Source organism: Aquarana catesbeiana, linkage group LG03 (assembly GCF_042186555.1).
Source record: "Aquarana catesbeiana isolate 2022-GZ linkage group LG03, ASM4218655v1, whole genome shotgun sequence".
In the NCBI taxonomy this organism is placed as follows: Eukaryota; Metazoa; Chordata; class Amphibia; order Anura; family Ranidae; genus Aquarana; species Aquarana catesbeiana.
In genome coordinates, this window is record NC_133326.1 from 74,355,345 (window position 1) to 74,374,684 (window position 19,340).

The 19,340-nt window shown below is 43.6% G+C and overlaps 1 protein-coding gene across 8 annotated transcripts in view; it reads left to right on the forward strand.

The window, feature by feature from the left end:
* DMXL2 (Dmx like 2) overlaps positions 1-19,340 on the forward strand; it is a 304,172-nt gene that overhangs the window by 66,382 nt on the left and 218,450 nt on the right. For all 8 annotated transcript variants that reach the window (XM_073618681.1, XM_073618685.1, XM_073618686.1 and 5 more), the window contains exons 6-7: positions 5,329-5,395; positions 12,297-12,466. In XM_073618681.1, the coding sequence (XP_073474782.1) occupies positions 5,329-5,395; positions 12,297-12,466 (237 nt within the window). The remainder of the gene's footprint in view (positions 1-5,328; positions 5,396-12,296; positions 12,467-19,340) is intronic.

The window sequence follows — 19,340 nt, forward strand, 5'->3', positions numbered from 1 at the left end:
GTACCGACGTACAATGACGGAGATTTGTGCTAAGTGGTTAAAGAAAACTACAAACCGCCGCTGCTCTGATTTTGAGCCGCTATTAAAAACAGTACTAAAAAACAGAAAAAAAAGTAGTGATAATGTGATAAAACCATCTTTGTTGGGAAACATATCCACAAAGTAGCGACTACTAAAATTGATACTACAAACCCAAAAATATAAATGCAACAATATAGCAATATATACGTATGTCATAATGTGCAATATGCAAGAAAAATGAAAAATAATGTGCTAGTGCACTGCAAAACGATGTAGCATGATATGCAACAATATGATCATATACTTACTGTATTTTTCGCACCATAAGACGCACCTGACCATAAGACGCATCTAGGTTTTAGAGGAGAAAACAAGAAAAAAAATATTCTGAACCAAATGTTGTCTGGGCCTGTGTGTATATACTGTGTGTGTGTGTGTGTGTGTGTGTGTGTGTATATATATATATATATATATATATCTATCTCTCTATCTATATATAGATCTATCTCTTGCTCCAAAAGGTGTCCTGCATTTAAAGTGTATATATGATTTTTTTTTTCTTTAAGAGCCCATTCACACAGGGGCAACACGACTTCCAGCACGACTTTGGGAGGCAACTTGGACACGACTTGAGTATGAATCGCAGCACGACTTGGGGCAACTTACAACACAACTTGAAGTCGCCTCCAGGACAGGGAACTTTACAAGTGGCCAATCAGAGCTTATCAGCTGTGTGTGAGAAGGAGGGGGCTGGCTGTTTAGTGGAGGAAATTACTTTCTGTTTCTTTTCTGCTTCCTGTAAAGTTGCCTCAGTATGAACAGTGATCAGACTTGGAGGCAACTTCCATTGAAATCAATGGGTACAAGTTGCCTTCAAGTTGGATTGAAGTAGTACAGGAACCTTTTCTGAAGTCAGAGCGACTGCAGTAGTGTGCATTAAGACAGATCCATTCACTTACATTGATTTTTTCGTGTAGCGCGACTTGAGGCGACTAGGGGCGACTTGGGGCGACTTGAAGTCGGATCCAAAGTTGCCCCTGTGTGAATGGGCTCTAACACTGCACTTACCCAGCCAGTACTAAATATACCTCATTTACAGACACACAAAAAATATATATAGATAGAGAGAGATTGATTTTTTTTTTTTGTGTGTGTCTGTAATTGTGGTATATTTAGTACTGGCTGGGTAAGTGCAGTGTTAAAAAAAATCATATATACACTTTAAATGCCGGACACCTTTTGGGCCCAAGAACTGTCCCTCTCTCACACATTGTCTGATGCCATCACTTTACCTTCTACCTTTGTTCAGCATCCCTCATTGTATAAAAGAGAGACCGTGGTGACCACTGACCAGACCAAAGCATGCTCTCATCATAAATAGTGTAAAACATAATTTTAGTCAAATAGGCAGGCTGACATAGTGTCACTTACTTTGTTAGCACTCCAGGCCCTGGTGTCTGCAGCTGCAGAGACACTTTTCTGACATCAGGCAGAGAGGACTCCTCCAGGCAGCTCCTCCCCCTTCATGGTCACCTAACCCCTTCATTTCAGTGCCTCTGAACTGAATAGCACGGCCGGCCGTGGAGCTGGCCACGGTGAGGTAGGGTGAACGGGGCGACAGCCCAAAGAGCAGCCCAGCTGCCTTAGTGGAGTAATGAATGGGCACATGGATGCATCCCCCTCCGCGGAGAGGCTGGCAGTGGTTGAGCAGGGCCGGCCCAAACAGCTGCCCAAGAAGTCAGAGACTCAGGAACCAAAATAACATGCGACCCCTGAGGTGGGGGTGGGTGGACGCCGGAGCAGAGCCGAACGTCACGTTCGGAAATGCATGGAAAGGCCCGAGTACAGGATGGCTGACCTTGGCAAATCTCAGGTAGGAAGTCTTTCCGAGGTTTGCCGTTTCAGAGGCTCTACGCCCCCCCCCCCCACCTCTTGCCGCATGCGATATTGCATCCCATTGAAGTCAATGCGGAACAAATTATTTTCCTTTCCATCGACTTCAATGGGAAAACTCGCTATGATATGTGAGTACTTTGGATTACGAGCATACTCCTGGAACGGATTATGCTCGTAATTCGAGGTTCCACTGTAACTCACAATGAAGTGAGTTACACAAATATTAAAAAATTTTCATAAAGTGAAAAATTAAACACAGTCCTCAATGATGAAAAGAAAAAGTCCCATAGAGAACTCAAAAATATGTGATGAATCTTGCTCAGAGGTGATGCATTCCAAACAATATATTTGTACCACCCAGTGAGATCCTACACCGATCCACCTAAATGAACTCGCCAAAAATGTGTCAAAAATGTCCGATGTGTCCGCCATAATGTCGCAGTCACAATAAAAATCGCTGCCATTAATAGTAAAAAAAAAAATTAATAATAAAAATGCCATAAAACTATCCCCTATTTTATAAACGCTATAACTTTTGCGCAAACCAATCAAACGCTTATTGCGTTTTTTTTTTTTTTTTTTTTTTACCAAAAATATGTAGAAGAATACGTATCGGCCTAAACTGAGGAAAAATAATGTTTTTTTAAAATATTTTTTGGGGATATTTATTATAGCAAAAAGTTAAAAATAATGCGTTTCTTTCAAAAATGTCGCTATTTTTTTGTTTATAGCGCAAAAAATAAAAATCGCAGAGGCAATCAAATACCACCAAAAGAAAGCTCTATTTGTGGGAAAAAAAGGACCTCAATTTTGTTTGGGAGCCACATCGCACGACCGCGCAATTGTCAGTTAAAGCGACTCAGTGCCGAATCACAAAAAACGCACTGGTCTGGAAGGGGGTAAATTCTTCCGGGGCTGAAGTGGTTAAGGTAAAAAAACATTTAGACTTTAAAACCACTTTAATTCATTTGCAGCGATAGATCAGAGATTTCCAGAAGCAAATACAAAATGAAAGGCAAAGAAATATCCTCATACAGGGGGTCCTCCAGTTATAAACATCCAACTTCCAAACGACTCCTACTTACAAACGGAGGGAGACAACAGGAAGTGAGAGGAAATCTACCCCTAGGAAGGGAAATTCACTCCTGTAAGAGCTACTATGGGGAAAAGGTACCTCCACTGATGCTTTATCACCAAGGCTTGTTTCCACAACAACCCAAAATTTTCAAAATCCAATTGTCATTGGGACAGAAAGTGAGGTGAAATCTTCTGAACAGGGGCACAGACAGCAAAACAAATGTTACAGGGGTGTTAACCTTTCCCTATGCTATCCAAAAAGCTTAAAAATAGTTTTTTTGGCTGGAGCTACACTTAAAAAATGTACCTGTTCTGACTTACAAACAGATTCAACTTAAGAACAAACCTACAGTCCCTAACTTGTTTGTAACCCGGGGACCCCCTGTGTATATATATATATATATATATATATATATATAGAGAGAGATATATATCCCTTTAATCAGTTTTTAAAATGGACATTGCAAAGGCTGAATTAATTTGATTTAATAAAGCTATTTTATATTATGCAAAAGGAAAACAAAACTTAAAGGAGCACCAGCCCCCCCCACACCAAAAATTTAAAAGTCAACAGCTACAAATAATATTAGGACACTCACCTGTCCAGGGATCCCACAATGTCGGCACCCCAGCCAATTTTCCTATCGGCTCTCAGGTGCTGCTACCACCATTCGTTGTAAGGGAAACCGGCAGTGAAGCCTTGCGGATTCATAACCGGTTCCCTACTGCGCATGCCCGAAGCACGCTGCACTTTGTGAATGGCCTGGTGGCGGGGGAAAGAGGAGGGGGCCGATCTTCCCAGGAACCTCGCCGCAGCGAGGTCTCCCAGAAGTGGGGATGGGTACCTGTCAAAAACAGGAACCTGCTCCGCCCTCTCCCCTCCCCCCACCCCCCGAAAGGTGCCAAATGTGACAGCGGAGGGGGGGGGGGGAGAAAACAAGTGGGACTTCCCCTTTGGGTGGATCTCCGCTTTAAAGTGGTTGTTACCCAAAAAAAAATGCTCCTGTTCCTTTAAAGCATGATCAGTAGCTGTTGCATTATCATTTTATTCCTTTTTTTAATCTAAAATACCTGGTTGATCCTGTCAGTTCCTGTGTCCCCCTCTGTGTGCGGACCACCGCAATCATGGCTGCTTAGCCCTGACACATGGTCAGTTTACGCGTCTCCGTCATCTCGCAGTGTTCTGAGTGTTTCATCCTCTCCCCTCTCCACCTACCTCTTTGCCTGTCGGCTCCAGTCTGTGTCTGCAGAGCCGATCTCTTTCAAGCCCCCGCCCTCTCCTCCAACCTCTATTCCAATGCATTACATAACACAATGACTTGTATCTTCTCTGTTTTAGCAAGATATCCAGTGCAGTATGTCAGTTTTTTTTAAAATGATGATCCTAAATACCTTTTTGCACAACTCTTCTGTGTGATCACATGATCTCCCTCGGCTGGCTGACATCACTGGAGAATCTCAGCCCCTCCCACTGCTGTTCTTGGATTGAGGAAGCAGAGCAGAGGAAGATCATGTGACTGCACAGAGGAGCTGTGAAAAAATTTATTTAGGATTATAATTTAGAAGAAACACACACATTGCACTTTAAATCTGGCAAAAACAGAGACAATACAAGTAATTGTGTTATGTAACTTTATAACCTCTTTAAAAGTGAAGTATGGGAATTGGGGGTTACTGTAGATTCATGCTTGCCTAGGTGGATGCAGCATTGGTCCGATGCTGCATCTGTCCCCCGGTGCCTCTTCAATTAGAACCAAGCGATCGAACATTGCCGATGGCTCAGTTCTCTCAGCTCCTGGAGCAGTTCTCCTGCTCTGCTCCTAAATGCTCACTGGAGCAATGAGCTGTGGAGGGGCAGGGAGCGGCCGTCTCAGCGTCTCGCTGAGAGGCTGAGACAGCTATCAGTCCAGGCACCTGCCGGATGGAGACTCCCAGAGTTGGCATGACGCGGTGCCTGGCCTGATATTGGTGATGGCAGCAGAGAGCGGACTTCAGACTGCTCTCTGCTGAAAACAGGTCACAGGAGTGCAAAATTAGTTGCACTCCTGTAACCCATAGGAGAAACCCAGCCAAACAAGCTCAGGCTGGACTTCTCCTATTAAGTGTTTGACCTAATACTTGTACTTTTAATAGTCTCCAAAAGTAATTTCTCAGCGCACTTGTTGCAGTATATGCTTTATTAATTAAGGTATTCTTCATAAACATCAATCCTCTAAATTGTAACCAGAAAATTCATGACCTACAGCACCAGATCAATTCTTTTTATTTATTAATGTAATTTACATACTTTGCGAAACAGCACATCATGAATATTTAATGTTTCTTTGCAAACAGGACTGCTGTGCCTGTGCTTTTGATGAAGTGGTCCCCAGATGGTGAATACTTTGCAACTGCAGGGAAGGTAAGTTATCACATCATTTTAAGAACTGTTATATGTATGTATTTATTTTAAACTCAGGGCAACAAGTAAAAACTATCAGAGCTGCTAATTCTGTTCCTCAAACGTTGTTAATCATTGTAAAGTCAGAAACTTGAAATGTTATCTGAGGTTTTCAAAAATGTGGTGCAGTCATCAGGAATATCGCTGTATGTGGCATTCCATCTTCTTTTCCATTCTCCAATTTGTGAACATTTTGAAGTTAGAGAAGGTTGGGATTCTGGATGAGGATACACTGGTCTGCATTTTTACAGCTCCATTTAGAAGAGGACTTCTGTGCCATCTAAATGATTTGGCTTGCATGGTAGCCAGGTACAAAAGATGAATGCCCAAAGCAAAAACTACTGGTCAGCAAATAGTCCATGTCACCTAAATCAGTGTAAAATATAATTTTAATAGTATGGTACAGGACTTGTATTCATAGACCCATGGGTTCTGTGCAGGCTACCTTCAGGTGATTGGCAAAAAACTTACTAGGACTACCCTAGTGTGCACCCATATAACCTTGCCCACTCTGTGAGACTGCAGGATCCCAGAGGAGTCAAAATTTCCCATCAACATTCTGGACCTGAGAGCCAGCAGATTGACTCTACAACAATGAACTCCCCTTCTGCAGAGTCACCCAGTCAGAGTGCAGCCGGACAATTACACAGCAGTGGCCTTCATAAACCATCAAAGGGGCACCAGAAGTCATGCTGCCCTTAAAGAATCAAGGCTGATATTCTCCTTGGCGAAAACCATCATTCCAACTCTCTCGGCTGTCCACTTTCCTGGAGTGGACAGTTGGCAGGCAGACTTCCTAAGGTGCCAAATCAGAGACCAGGGGCAATAGTCTTCAACCCTGAGATCTTTCAAATCCTCTGCCAAAGGTGGAAAAAAACAAATGTGAACATCTTGGACTCCAGTTTCAACAGTAGGCTAAATAGATTTGTCAGGACCAGGGATCCACTGGTCCTGGCCTTAGAGACATTCCTTTGGAAAGTCTCTTCTTGGTATTCTCTTTCCACCTTAGTGAGGACATTGCTTGTTTTTATCTTGCCCCAAAACATGCCAAAGAAATTGTCTAACACTGCCTGGATGTTTTCAGGGCTGCCTGTCAGGGTCTACTTGGCAGTCTCAGCCTCTGTTTACAAAATTGAGTCCCCCCTTTGTTTTGCCTGTGGGTCCTCATAGAGGGCATTCTGCTTTCCATTCCACCATTGCTAGATGGATCAGACAGCTTATCTATTCTTAATATTAAAATTATTGTTATTATTTTTAACTGCTTCCTGACTGCCGTATAGTAAAATGACGGAGGGGAGCACTCGATCTGGGACACTCTGGCCACCCATGCACCCACTGCAGCGATCAGTGATGTGCCTTGTCCCTGGGACACAGGGCATCACCAATCACAGTAAAGAGCCTATGACGTAGGCTCTTTACCATGTGATCAGCAGTGTCCAATCACAGCTGATCACAATGTAAACAGGAAATGCCGGTTATTGGCTGACAGCGCATGAGGAGAGGGGACATCTGCACTGATCATCAGTGTCTTGATGATCAGTGCTGCCGGTCAGTGCCCACCAGTGCTGCCTGTCATTGCCTCCTCGCCAGTGCCTATCATTGCTGCCTGCCAGTGCCTATCATTGCTGCCTACCAGTGCCTATCATTGCTGCCTACCAGTGCCTATCATTGCTGCCTACCAGTGCCCATCAGCGATGCATATTAGTGCCTTCCCATCAGTGCAGCCCATCAGTGCCCATCAGTGCAGCCTCATCAGTGCACATCAGTTAAAGAGAAAAAATGCTTATTTACAAAATGTTATAACAATCTAAAAACTTTTTTTTTCTCGAAATTTTTAGTCTTTTCATTTGTTTAGCAAAAAAAAAAAACAAAAACCCCAGTGGTGATTAAATACCACCAAAAGAAAGCTCTATCAGTGTCTACTCAGCATCAAGTATCTGTGTCCCAAATTTGAAGGCCGCCACCAAGTCCACTTTTCACTGCTTCTCCAAGTTTTACTAGATGGATGTTCAGCCTCAGTAGATGCAAGCCTTGGCTGCGAGGGGTTTCAAGCTGTCGTTGTGTTTATGTTCTTACTCTTGTTTTCTTGTGAGCTGTTGACAGTTCTGTTAGCTATGTTATTTTGCACCCCTCAGTTTTTTGCTTGGGGTTGTCTCATAGTGTACCGATACAAGTACTGTACTGTACTGTATGATTAAGGTAATAGGAATTTTAACTTGTAAATTCCTGATTTTGGGGTACAGGACAGGATAGTCTTCTCCCTTCTGATTCCTAATCACTCCTTATTGCTTGCCAAACAAAAACTAGAGTCTCACAGAGAGGGCGGAGTTATGAGTGCACAAAAGGACTGCTCTAGCAAGTTTTTGCCATTGTCCAGTCACCTGAAGGTAGCTTGCAATTAACCCATCAGCTATGAATACAAGTCCTGTGTTCTGTTCTATACTGTACTCCACAATAAGGAATTTAAAGAATAAGTAAACCCTTACTAAAAAATGTTTTCTTCTCCCTCCCCTGCAAAGTAAAGACATAATGTGCTAGTATGCATCGCATACTAGCACATTATGTGACACTTGCCTGCAAACGAAGCCCACGCCGTCCCCGCTGCAGGCTGCATTCGTCTTTGCCCCTCTTCCTTCCGGGGCCACAGACTCGGCTCTGTGACTGGCAGGAGCCACATGATGTCACGGCAGTCTCAACTGAAGAAACGGCACGGGTGCCTGTTTCTTCAGAGCGCATGCGCCGATGACATCATCGGTGCAGTATACTGTAAATATCCCTAGATGGTGCACGTTTAGGAGATATTTACAGTACCTATAGGTAAGCCTTATTCTAGGCTTACCTATAGGTAAAAAGTGTAAAGGGAGGTTTACAACCTCTTTAATGGCAAGTCAAAATTCCTGTTTGTTTATATGCTGGACTGGAGTTTAACTTAATGGAAATATCAGTTTTGCCTTTTTTACCCTCCTTTTTACTGGTGGCTCTTTTTGGTGCTTTCATTTTTTTTTGTACTACTGCTGCAGTGTTAGTTTTTGTGAATCTCTTTAGAGTGGCTGTTGCTTAACTCCTTCTCAATAAGCATTTGCATATATGCAGCCTCACAGAAATGGATCTTTATCTGTGGGGCCGATTGGGAACTGGGAGGCCCGGTTCCCCATCACCTGATTGCTGTGATAGCCTCTGATTGGCTATCACAGTAATCAGTCACTGTTAAGCCTGCCACTGTGGGTTATTTTTTTTTTCTTCTCTTGAATAAAGGAACAAGATTGTGTCTTTTTCTGCTAGCTAGAGGAGAAAAGTGTAAAATAAAGAAAAATAGCTAGATCAGGATTTGATCTAAGTTAGGATTAGGGACAAATGTCAGGGTCAATGTATTTTAGGTAGGATTAAAAAAAAAAATGTGTGTCAATGTGTGTTAGGTAGGATAAGCCATAAAAACAAAATGCGCACTTGTTTCTGGGCCCTACTACAGGTACAAACAACAAATATACACACATGTAATATCACTGTGATTGGCAGAAGCAGGGAAATATTATTGTGTTTCTTCTTTGGTGATAGGTTATGATAATAGCAATAAATATACAGCTACATTTTAATACTTTTTTTTTTTTAACAATTTAACAATTTTTTCTTTGATAATAAAGAACATCAGGGAGATATCCATTATCACCAAATAAAAGCCCACTCGTACCTGAAAAAAATAAACAAGATGTAATCAGTGTTTCTAAACCCAGGACCCTGCATTCACCTTATCTGGTCTTTCACAGTACAGAGAACATGGAAATGCAATTATTTTAGTGAATATAAACTGATAAATACCTTTTTTCATCAGCAGTTAGAGCAGTCTTGTGACTTCTAGCAGTGTCCAGCCAAGCACCCCTGACTCTGTCTGAACAGTGCTGATTGGCCTTTGCTGATCACACCCACTCTCCCCAAAAAAAAACAAACCTCTCTAGCAATACACACCAAACTGAGCATGTGCAGCTTGACTCCATAGGCTCTGTGTTATCAGGAAATGATCAGGGGACAATGATAGGAGTGGAGAATATGTGCATACAAGATCAAACAGCCTTTTTACACAATGCAGAGGATTAACCCCTTAGATTACACAGTGAGTATAACAAGCTTGCTTTACTGCATATACTGTTGTGGGTATAGTTTTACCCTCTGTCATGAAGAATTTAATTAAAGTGAGAACAAAAACTGTACCTGAAAAGAAAATTGAATATACTTACTACTTCTGCTGCTCTCACCAAATTTGTTCTCACTTTTAATGACAGGGTTGTGGTTAACATTTGCAGAACTTTGTTTTTATACATTTAAACTAGTATAATATGCAACTGAAGGCAAAAAATTATATTAAATCTTTCCCTACTTGTATTTTTACGAAAATTTTTGTCCATATTCCATAGACTTTATTTTTTTTTTTAAAGATATTGATGTATTTTTCTGGTATTACATTGCAGAAGATTAAAGGTGCTATGTTTGGTTGCTTTCCTCTATCCTCTAAAGTCATGTTTCAGCAGCCACGATTATCCAGGCATATGATTCTGTGACAGATGGCATCGTTAAGAGACTTCCAGCTAGAAGGCGATTGCTGCCTCCGCTTCAGATGGCATTTTGTTTCCATTTTCATCATGGGTGTGACTCATTTATACTTAAGTGCTCCTGTTACACTGTGACCCAGGGAAACAACCCTTTGTTAGTTTGTCTTCACAAAGGATACATAAAGGATTTTTATACAATATACACCCTTTAAGGCATGTAAAAATTCAGGCCCATTCATATAAATGCATTAGAAATCTGGGTTTTATGTTTTCAGCAGGAACCTTTGGCTGTACTGTACTTTGAGTATGTGTTTGTGTTATAGAGGCAGTGTTGTCCACCCCCTTCAGGAAGACAGGAGCTCACTAAATTTTTACTGAGTACAGCAGGTATTTTCCAATTCTTGCAAAGGCTAAAGGCTAATGTCAGGCAGGCTACTATACCTCTAGTGATTCTGCTGCTGGTGATTTGTTGAAATCATCAACAGCAGGATCACTTAACCACTTGCCTACTGGGAACTTTTACCCCCTTCTTGCCCATGCCAATTTTCAGCTTGCAGCACTGTCATACTTTAAATTGTGTGTTTTTTTTGTACCCATATGAAATTTTTGTAATTTTTTTTTACACAAATAGAGCTTTCTTTTGGTAGTATTTAATCACCACTGGGTTTTTTATTTTTTGCTAAACAGACAAAAAAAGACTGAACATTTAAAAAAAAAATTTTTTTTCATAGTTTGCTATAAAATTTTGCAAATGGGTAATTTTTCTCTTTCACTGATGTGCGCTGATGAGGCTGCACTGAAGGGCACTGATGAGGTGGCACCGATGGGCGGCACTGGCGAGCACTGATAATCAGTGCCATGGTCTCTTTAACACAAGCCAGTTATTGGCTTTCTTCTTCTGACGGCGTGAGGAAAGAAAAGCTGATAACTGGCTTGTGTTTACATCCTGTGATTAGCTGTCATTGGACACAGCTGATCAGTGATCACGCGGTAAAGGGCCCCTGTGATTGGCCCTTTACCCCGATCTGTGATCAGCTGAGTCCGAAAGACTCGTCTATCACATAGTGCACCTCCTGCAGGTGGTGCGCAGGTAGCCGCATAACAGGAGGATGTCCATGGACACCCTCCCGGAAAACGAAACCTACGCTGCCCTGTGCTGTGAATCTCTCCTTCTGTAGCTAAGGCAGAGAAATGTTGCTCACATTACTATCGCTCGAGATACAGCATTGTTTGGGCCAGGGACACAGCCACAACTCGCTGTATCTGACCTATGGAGGGAGTGAATCTATAGGGAACAGATGGGCAGCCTCTTTAGTGATCCTGCCATGCTGCTGGTAATTTGTGTCTACTGACAGACCCACCTAGCTGACATTACCCTTAAAAATGTGGAGAAATGTGCAATATGTATGCGTGCTGGGCAAAAACTGTGTGAGATGACACACGGCAGCCATGTTGTTTGAAAATCATAGTCGGCCATGACATTTCTATTTTAGCAGCAGTGACCCCCCTCTTCAGGACCTGGCTACATTGGGACTTCATCTTCTACAGTTAACAAACTTTTAGCTGAATTCCAAGACGTCCGCCCATCCTCCGGCCCTCTGAGCACTATTAACTAACGTCAAATCAGGGCAACCAGATGATCTATTGAGTTTGCCTATCTACACCCAATTAACAGGACAATCCACTACCCAGTCACTCTAATGGGTGTCACAAAACCATTAAGCTTTCAAGCTTGAGTAACTATAATCTTAACCAATATCTGTCCTGGTCTGACTCTTCACCTGTCGTAAATAGCTCATCTGGTGGAATGGCTGACTGACTGGTTGTTATTAGCCAAAGATTACAAACTTAAGTGTATTTCAGTAATCCTTAGCTGATAATAGCACAACCAGAAAAAGGACATATGTATCTATATCACTTAGCAGCATTTTAAGCCCAAACACTGCTATCCTAGGAGGTACCGGAAGCTTATTAGGCCCATTACCTCTCCTAGGTGAGAGACATCTGATACACATCATATTTGTATTCATTCAAAAGGTAATTTCATGTTTAACAATAATATGCTAGTTATCAGATGTTAACCAGTAGGTGTTTAAAGATGATATCTATAGAAAACTATCTCTGGGAGGTCAGCTGCATGGTCATAAACCTGTGCGCTGCATTCCTCTTGCCAAGGTATGAATAGCCTATTGCTATTCCGGGAGTTAATGGTGTTGTTGCCTACTGATCACTTATTGTGTTATTTCAAAGTTGAGATGAATAGTCAAAATATAGTATGTACAGATTTCCTTTTCATCTGAAAGACATTGTCTTCACAGGATGATTGTCTCTTAAAAGTCTGGTATCCTCTTTCTGGGTGGAAATCATCATTTTTGCTGGGTGAAAGTCAAGATAAAAAAGTGAATGTCAACTTTTCATTTGTGTACCTTGCTCATCCTCGGGCAGTGATTGGATTTTCATGGAGAAATACAAGCAGATTTATGCCAAGGTAAAAATCCAGATAACTGATTCATCCATCATTAAAGTATAGTTGTAGGAAGGTATGCAAAATGTATTTCTTTTACTGGTGTCTTATTAAAATTTGTTGATTATAATGCGCTTTCTGTTCAGTAGGATATGTCCTTAAAACCGAGTGATTAGCGTAAGTGTTCTGTATATGTGGGGAAGGAAAATCTTTCTTGTTTTGTAACTGTGCTTAACATAAGTAACTTTGCTACTGAACTTGGGAGCCAATTTTTGTATTATTTGAATCCAGTTGAAATTATGTAATGGCTAACTGCTGAAAATGATCTTAAATTTTTATTTTATTTTTTAGAACCCTGTTGTATTTTATGTTGCTGTCTTCATGCTGCTCTTAAGGCAATAATCAAAGCCAAAAACATAAAAGATCACAGGATAAATATGTATCTGCCAAGTTTGAAGGCAAAGAGGCTTTGTCCCAGTCTTCTGAGGGGAAGGCATATCCCAGTAGCTAACTCCCAGTCTCGGATGTAGAAGGGACGACTGGGGAAGGCACTCACGAGCAGTAAGCCATAGAGCAGGGGTCAGCAACCTTTTCTTTTTCATACATCATGGGACACAGAGTTAGGCTAATATTCATTACCTACTTGGTTATACTTCATCTCCAGGTGAATGGACACTGGTAGACCAAAGGTCTTTAGACAGGAAGTGATCCCCTATATAACCCCTCCCATACAAGAAGTACTTCAGTTTTTTTAACAGTGTCTGCAAGGTGGATGGCACAGCTGTTTGAGCTCCAGGTCTCTTGTCCCACAAACAGTTCTTAAATTAATCAAGTGATTGACCGATCGGATCCATTTGACACCGGCTCTATATGCTTAGATAAATGCTACCCGAGCCTCGTAAAGAAGACTCAAGATCCTGTGAGGTTTTGCCTGTAATAATGCGGCCTCCAGGCAATGGACCCTGCGAAGTGGAATCCTGGACACCACAGCACTAAGGTATTCCTGCAGGGTGCTGTACAGGTCCAAGGGAGTGGACCATAAACTTGAAAAGGTTACTTAGTCCTTGAAGGTCCTGAAGTGACAGGTACCTGCCGTGATGGGTGAAGAGTGGGCTCGTAGTTTACTAAGCTGCCCTGCGCCTGGACGGGTAAGTGAAACCCCTTTATTTACTTATTGTGGGGTGTCCCAGTGATTGTAACAATCAGTCACGCTATCTAGAGGCTGGACACCTGTGTGCGGTGACCATACGGCGGGGGAGTTTTGGGCTAGCTGTGGGTGTTTGCAAAGTATACCTTTTTTTTTGCTTGTGTCTGGCTGTTTTTTACCTGTATGATGACGCACGGCGGTGTGCCATTTCACCTTGGTTCGCCAGGGAGCACGTGCATTCGCAAGAGTTTCGCTGTGCTCGGCGGTTTGTTTGACGGCCATGGTGCACGCGGCTTCGCCGCACATGTGTCATAGCCTTTATCTGGGAGCACGAAGATTTGCGTCATATGTGAATACAGCCACACCCATCCGCATGCGTGCACACGCATGCACATAAAATTCTGGCGCACAGCCAGCTTATTTATGCTGTATATGCCAAGCATGCGGTGCTTCCGGAAGGCAGCTGTGGGACACAGAGCAGGCTCTGAACCAGGCATTTGCAGCGGTTCATTTCTCCTTACCCGGGTCATGTGAGTCACCAGGTGTTGCTTGGCAGGCTAAAGGTGCTTAGCAGGATTGTTGCATAGGGGCTTGGTGAGCCCTATTAAAGGGTTTCCCTTCTGAGGTGTGTTAATACTACACCTAGGTACTCTCTTTTTGTGGCTAGTAAATGTCTTCAAAAAAGAGGAGTGGGACTAACACTACAAGGAAGGGCACACCTATGTCGTCAGTAGTTCCTGATGAACCTAGTCGTATCCCTAGTGTTGTATCTCCCGAAAGACTAGAAGCTTCCGGGCAATCTGGTATTGTGCCTACACTCAATGCTGCTGCTTCACCCGTCACCAAGGATGAACTGTCCTCGGCCTTAGCCAGGTTAGAGCACAGGATTGCTGGGATGATTGCCTGCATCCTGCAGGGTGGCAAGAAGATTGATCTCCTCCCCCAGAACCTCCTAGTTTTGAGCAGGAATGGGTTGAGGATAGTGAAGAGCTAAAAGCTCAGGATTCTGTGGAGGGCCTAGCGGATGAGTCTGCTTCCGAGCAATATGGACAAGAAGATACCCAGTTGATGTCTGCCTCTCCAGTCGCAGAGGCTTTTGATCCTTTCTCTTACTGTGATGGTTCGTTCTGCCTTTAAGTTGGCTCTTGCAGCTCCAGGATTGGCCTTTTTCTCTTTACCCCCCCCAGAATATCATAGTAATGATCCAAGTTATAACTCATGGGCAGAAACGGGATGGACAGGATGCCTTATAGTTTAGGGGAGGACCGATAGTGATGGTGGGGAGGGGCGGAGGAGAGGGGAGGAGGCTTTCCCCTTACACCCTCTGTTGGAATAGGCGGTGTATGCTGATTGGGAACAACCTGACAAGATTTTTGTTCCTCTTAAGAGGTGTTCCCTTTTATATTCCATAGATGAAAATTTGTTAAGTGGAGCATGCCAGCCGTACATGCATGGGTCTCTTCCTTAAACAAGAACTTAACTTGTCCGATGGATAACACACAGGGCTTGAAAGACCCTGTTGACAGGAAATTGAAGTCATTATTAAAAGCTACCTTTTCTTTGGCCAGTTCAGCTATTCAGCCAGCTGTTGCAACAATTGGGATCTGCCAGTCCATAAAGGAACAGATCAGATGGCCTGACAGGCCTAACTGGGAGGATGATCTGGTTGAAAATAAGACAGATATTCCTCGAGCGCTGTGTTTTGCTGTTGATGCCTTAAAAGATTCAATACAGCAGGTTTCTCATTTGGCTCTCTTGTCTGTACATATGTGCAGACTTTTGTGGCTTAAGAACTGGTCAGCCGAGCTTCCTTGTAAGAAGTTATTGGCAGGTTTCCCCTTTCATGGGGAACGTTTGATGATTTGGACAAATATATCCAAAAGATTTCCGGAGGGAAGAGCTCTCTACTTCCTGTGAAGAGAAGCACCAGGCGTCCCCCCGCTTAAAACCTCAGAGACTGCTTCCTCAAGTGTCTCAGTGCCAAGGCAGTTCCGGCGCCAACAGGATGCTAGAGCCAGGGACTAGCCATAAGGCCAGGGCCAGAAAAAGCACTGAGTCCAAAACTCTTCTAAACCTAGCACCAAGCCCTCCTTTTGAGGGGATCTATCAGGTGGGGGAAGGCTGCTGCACTTTGCGGACATTTGGAGAACATTAGTTCAGGACGAGTGGGTCACCTCAACTATATCTTGCGGTTACAACCTGGAGTTGTGGGGGGTTCCCCCTCGGAGTTTTCTAAGATCCAGCGTTCCCTCAGATCCTCCAAAAAGACTTCTTGCTTCAGGCGCTATATCATTTAGTGCATCAAGGAGTGATTGTAGAGGTTCCTGTATCCAAAAGGGGCATGTGGTTTTACTCGAACCTGTTTACTGTTCAAAAACCAAACGGGGACACAAGGCTCATTTTGGACCTAAGATCCCGGAACCAGTATCTACTGATCCAGTTCTTTCGGATGGAGTCTGTCCACTCAATAGTAGCCTCACTCCAGATGGGAGACTTTTTAGCCTCTGTCATAAAAGATGCGTATTTACATGTACCTATCTTTCAGCCTCATCAGAGGTTCCTGCGATTTGCAGTAAGGAACGGAATTTTCAGTTTGTGGCTCTACCCTTTGGGCTTGCTACAGCTCCCCGGGTGTTCACAAAGGTCCTAGCACCAGTACTGGGTCTTTTAAGGGCCCAAGGGATCTTGGTGCTCGGGTATCTGGATAACCTCCTACTCAGTGATCACTCACTACAGGCTCTAGAACAGAGCATAACATGCGCAGTGCGGTATTTGGAAAGCTTAGGCTGGATTATAAATACCGAAAAGTCAACCTTGAGACCAGCTCAAAGTCTAAAGTATTTAGGTCTGATCCTAGATACGGTCCAAGCAAAGGTATTTTTACCACCCGTAAGAATCAGGTGCGTCAGATAAGGGGCACCAGACAACCTTCCATTTGGCTCTGTATGAGTCTTCTAGGGAGGATGGTGTCCTATGCCCAGTTCCATTCCAGACCTTTACAACAAGACATCTTGTTGGCTTGGAACAGAAGAGGACAAGCCCTGGATTATCCAATGTTCTTATCTCCTCGGGCACGCTAAAGCCTAAACTGGTGGTTGCAGGATCAGAACCTGCGAAAGGGAAAATGCTTCCGGTAACTTGGAGAGTATTGACAGATGCCAGTCTCTCAGGCTGGGGATTGACCCTAGAGGGACTCACAGCTTCGGGGAAATGGTCAATGACAGAACAAATCCTGCCCATCAACTTCCTGGAATTACAGTACGTCTGGCCCTACGGTCCTGGACGGTGGAGCTTCAGGACTGCCCTATCAGGGTTCAATCCGACAATACCTCTGCAGTGGCCTATATAAATCTCAAAGGCGGTACCAGGAGTTGTTCAGCTCTGGAGGTGAACCACATACTAGCCTGGGCAGAGGAACATGTGCCGATTCTATCGCCAGTCCATATCCCGGGAGTATAGAACTGGAAGGCAGATTATCTCTGCCACCAGCAGATCTGCCCGGGGGAATGGTCCCTACACCCAGGGGTTTTCCAGGAAATTTGCCAGCGTCGGGGATGGCCAGCGGTCGACCTACTGGCATCCAGGTTCAACAACAAGCTACAGCAGTTTGTGTCCCAAACAAGAGATCCTCTGGCAATCGGAGCAGATGCTCTGGTAGTTCCATGGAGCCAGTACTCTCTGATTTATGCTTTCCCTCCGATACCTCTCCTTCCACATTTGTTGCGCAGGATTCGGAGAGAGGGGGTTCCAGTCATTCTGGTGGCACCAGCCTGGCCCAGAAGGCCCTGGTTCCTGGAGATTGCGAGACTGTCAATAGAGGGGCCATGGGCGCTTCCACGTCGCCCCGATCTACTGTCTTGAGGTCCTATATTCCAACCCAAGTTACAGTCTTTAAATTTGACAGCATTGCTATTGAAGCCAAAAAAGGAGTGAAAAAAAAAAAAAAAAAAATCCTTTTGGTAAAACAAAAATGATTTTCTATCTATCTATCTATCTATATATATATATATATATATATATATATATATATATATATATATATAATCATTTTTGTTTTACCAAAAGGACCCAACAAGGGGGAGGGAGCTTCCATTCAGGCTTATGGTCTGAAACGTAAAGCTCCTCCCTTTAGGGTGAGAGCTTATTCTACCAGGTGTGTAGGAACCTCCTGGGCTTTTCGCCATCAGGTATCTGTGGCTCAGATTTGTAGGGCTGCTACCTAGTCTTCAGTGCATACGTTCACAAAATGTTATCAAGTGGATGTTTAAGCAGTAGAGGATTCGGCTTTTGGCTGCAGTGTACTGCGGGTTGCCGTATAAGGTCTGATAGCTATTGTTTGGCAGGGTGTCTCCCTCCCCTCAAGTCTATTGCTCTGGGACGTCCCAGTAGGTAATAAATATTAGCCTAACTCTGTGTCCCATGATGTATAAAAAAGAAAATAAGATTTTTTTCGTCATACTTACCTGTAAAATCCTTTTATTTGAGTAACTCATGGGACACAGAGGTCCCTCCCTTCTTTTGAGGATTCAGTGCTTGCTACAAAACTGAAGTACTTCCTGTATTGGAGGGGTTATATAGGGGATCCCTTCCTGTCTAAAGGCCTTTGGTCTACCAGTGTTCATTCACCTGGAGATGAAGTCTAACCCAGTAGGTAATGAATATTAGCCTAACTTTGTGTCCCACGATGTACTCCAAAAAAAAAAAAAAAAAAAAGGATTTTACAGGTAAGTATGAGGAAAAAATCCTATTTTTCCACATGTATGTGAAATGTATTCACCTGCTAATGAAGATACGATTACACAGCCCCTGCTCCTCTGGCCCCCTTTACATTACACAGCCCCCTGCACCTCTGGCCCCCTTTAGATTACACAGCCCCCTGCACCTCTGGCTCCTTTTACATTACACAGCCCCCTGCACCTCTGGACCCCTTTACATTACACATCCCCTGCACCTCTGGACCTCTTCATTACACAGCCCTGCACCTTTGGACCCTTTTACATTACACAGCCCACCCTGCACATCACACAGCCCCCTGCATATTACACAGCCCCCCAGCTGTGTAAGCACGGAGGGATGGGGCGCTTTAAATTTATTTACATTTTTTTCTTATTTATTTATTTTTATTTTTACACTTTCCCTTTGAAAAAAAAAGAACTGATCACTTTTTTATTGCTGTCAGAAGAGTACCTTGTGACAGTAATAGACAGTGACGGGTACTCTTTATGGAGGGAACCCCAGATCCCTCCTTTGCACTTAAAAGCATTCAAAACGCCAAGTTTGGCTGTTTTGAATACTGTCATTTTTTTAAACTTTGGCGACTTTAATTCTTCTGTATACTGGAAAGTGCTGTTGTGACATAGTTTCCGGGTTAATAGATCTGAGACCTGATCGATGCCGATTGTGGCTTGCGGACATGCCCGCTTGTTGCCTGGGCCTCCCGGTGGGACAGGAGAGCCCAGGCGGGCCGCGAAAGGTGGCAAGAGGGCGGACGCCCCATCCCAGTGCTTGGGATAACAGCCTGAGCAGCTTCTTATCCGCATTGGTTGTTTTTCCAAGAAAGCCAACTATCGGCTCTAAAAAAAAACGGTACAGGGGTGATGCGTGCAGCTGCAGACATCACCCCGGTACAGGTCGGCGTAAAGGGGTTAAACTGTATGGGCCGGGTGCACTGCACGTGACATTTAGCAGCACCTTAGGTTGCCAACCCCTGCCATAGAGTTTTGAGATAGCATGTGAGCAGTTCTAATTGGG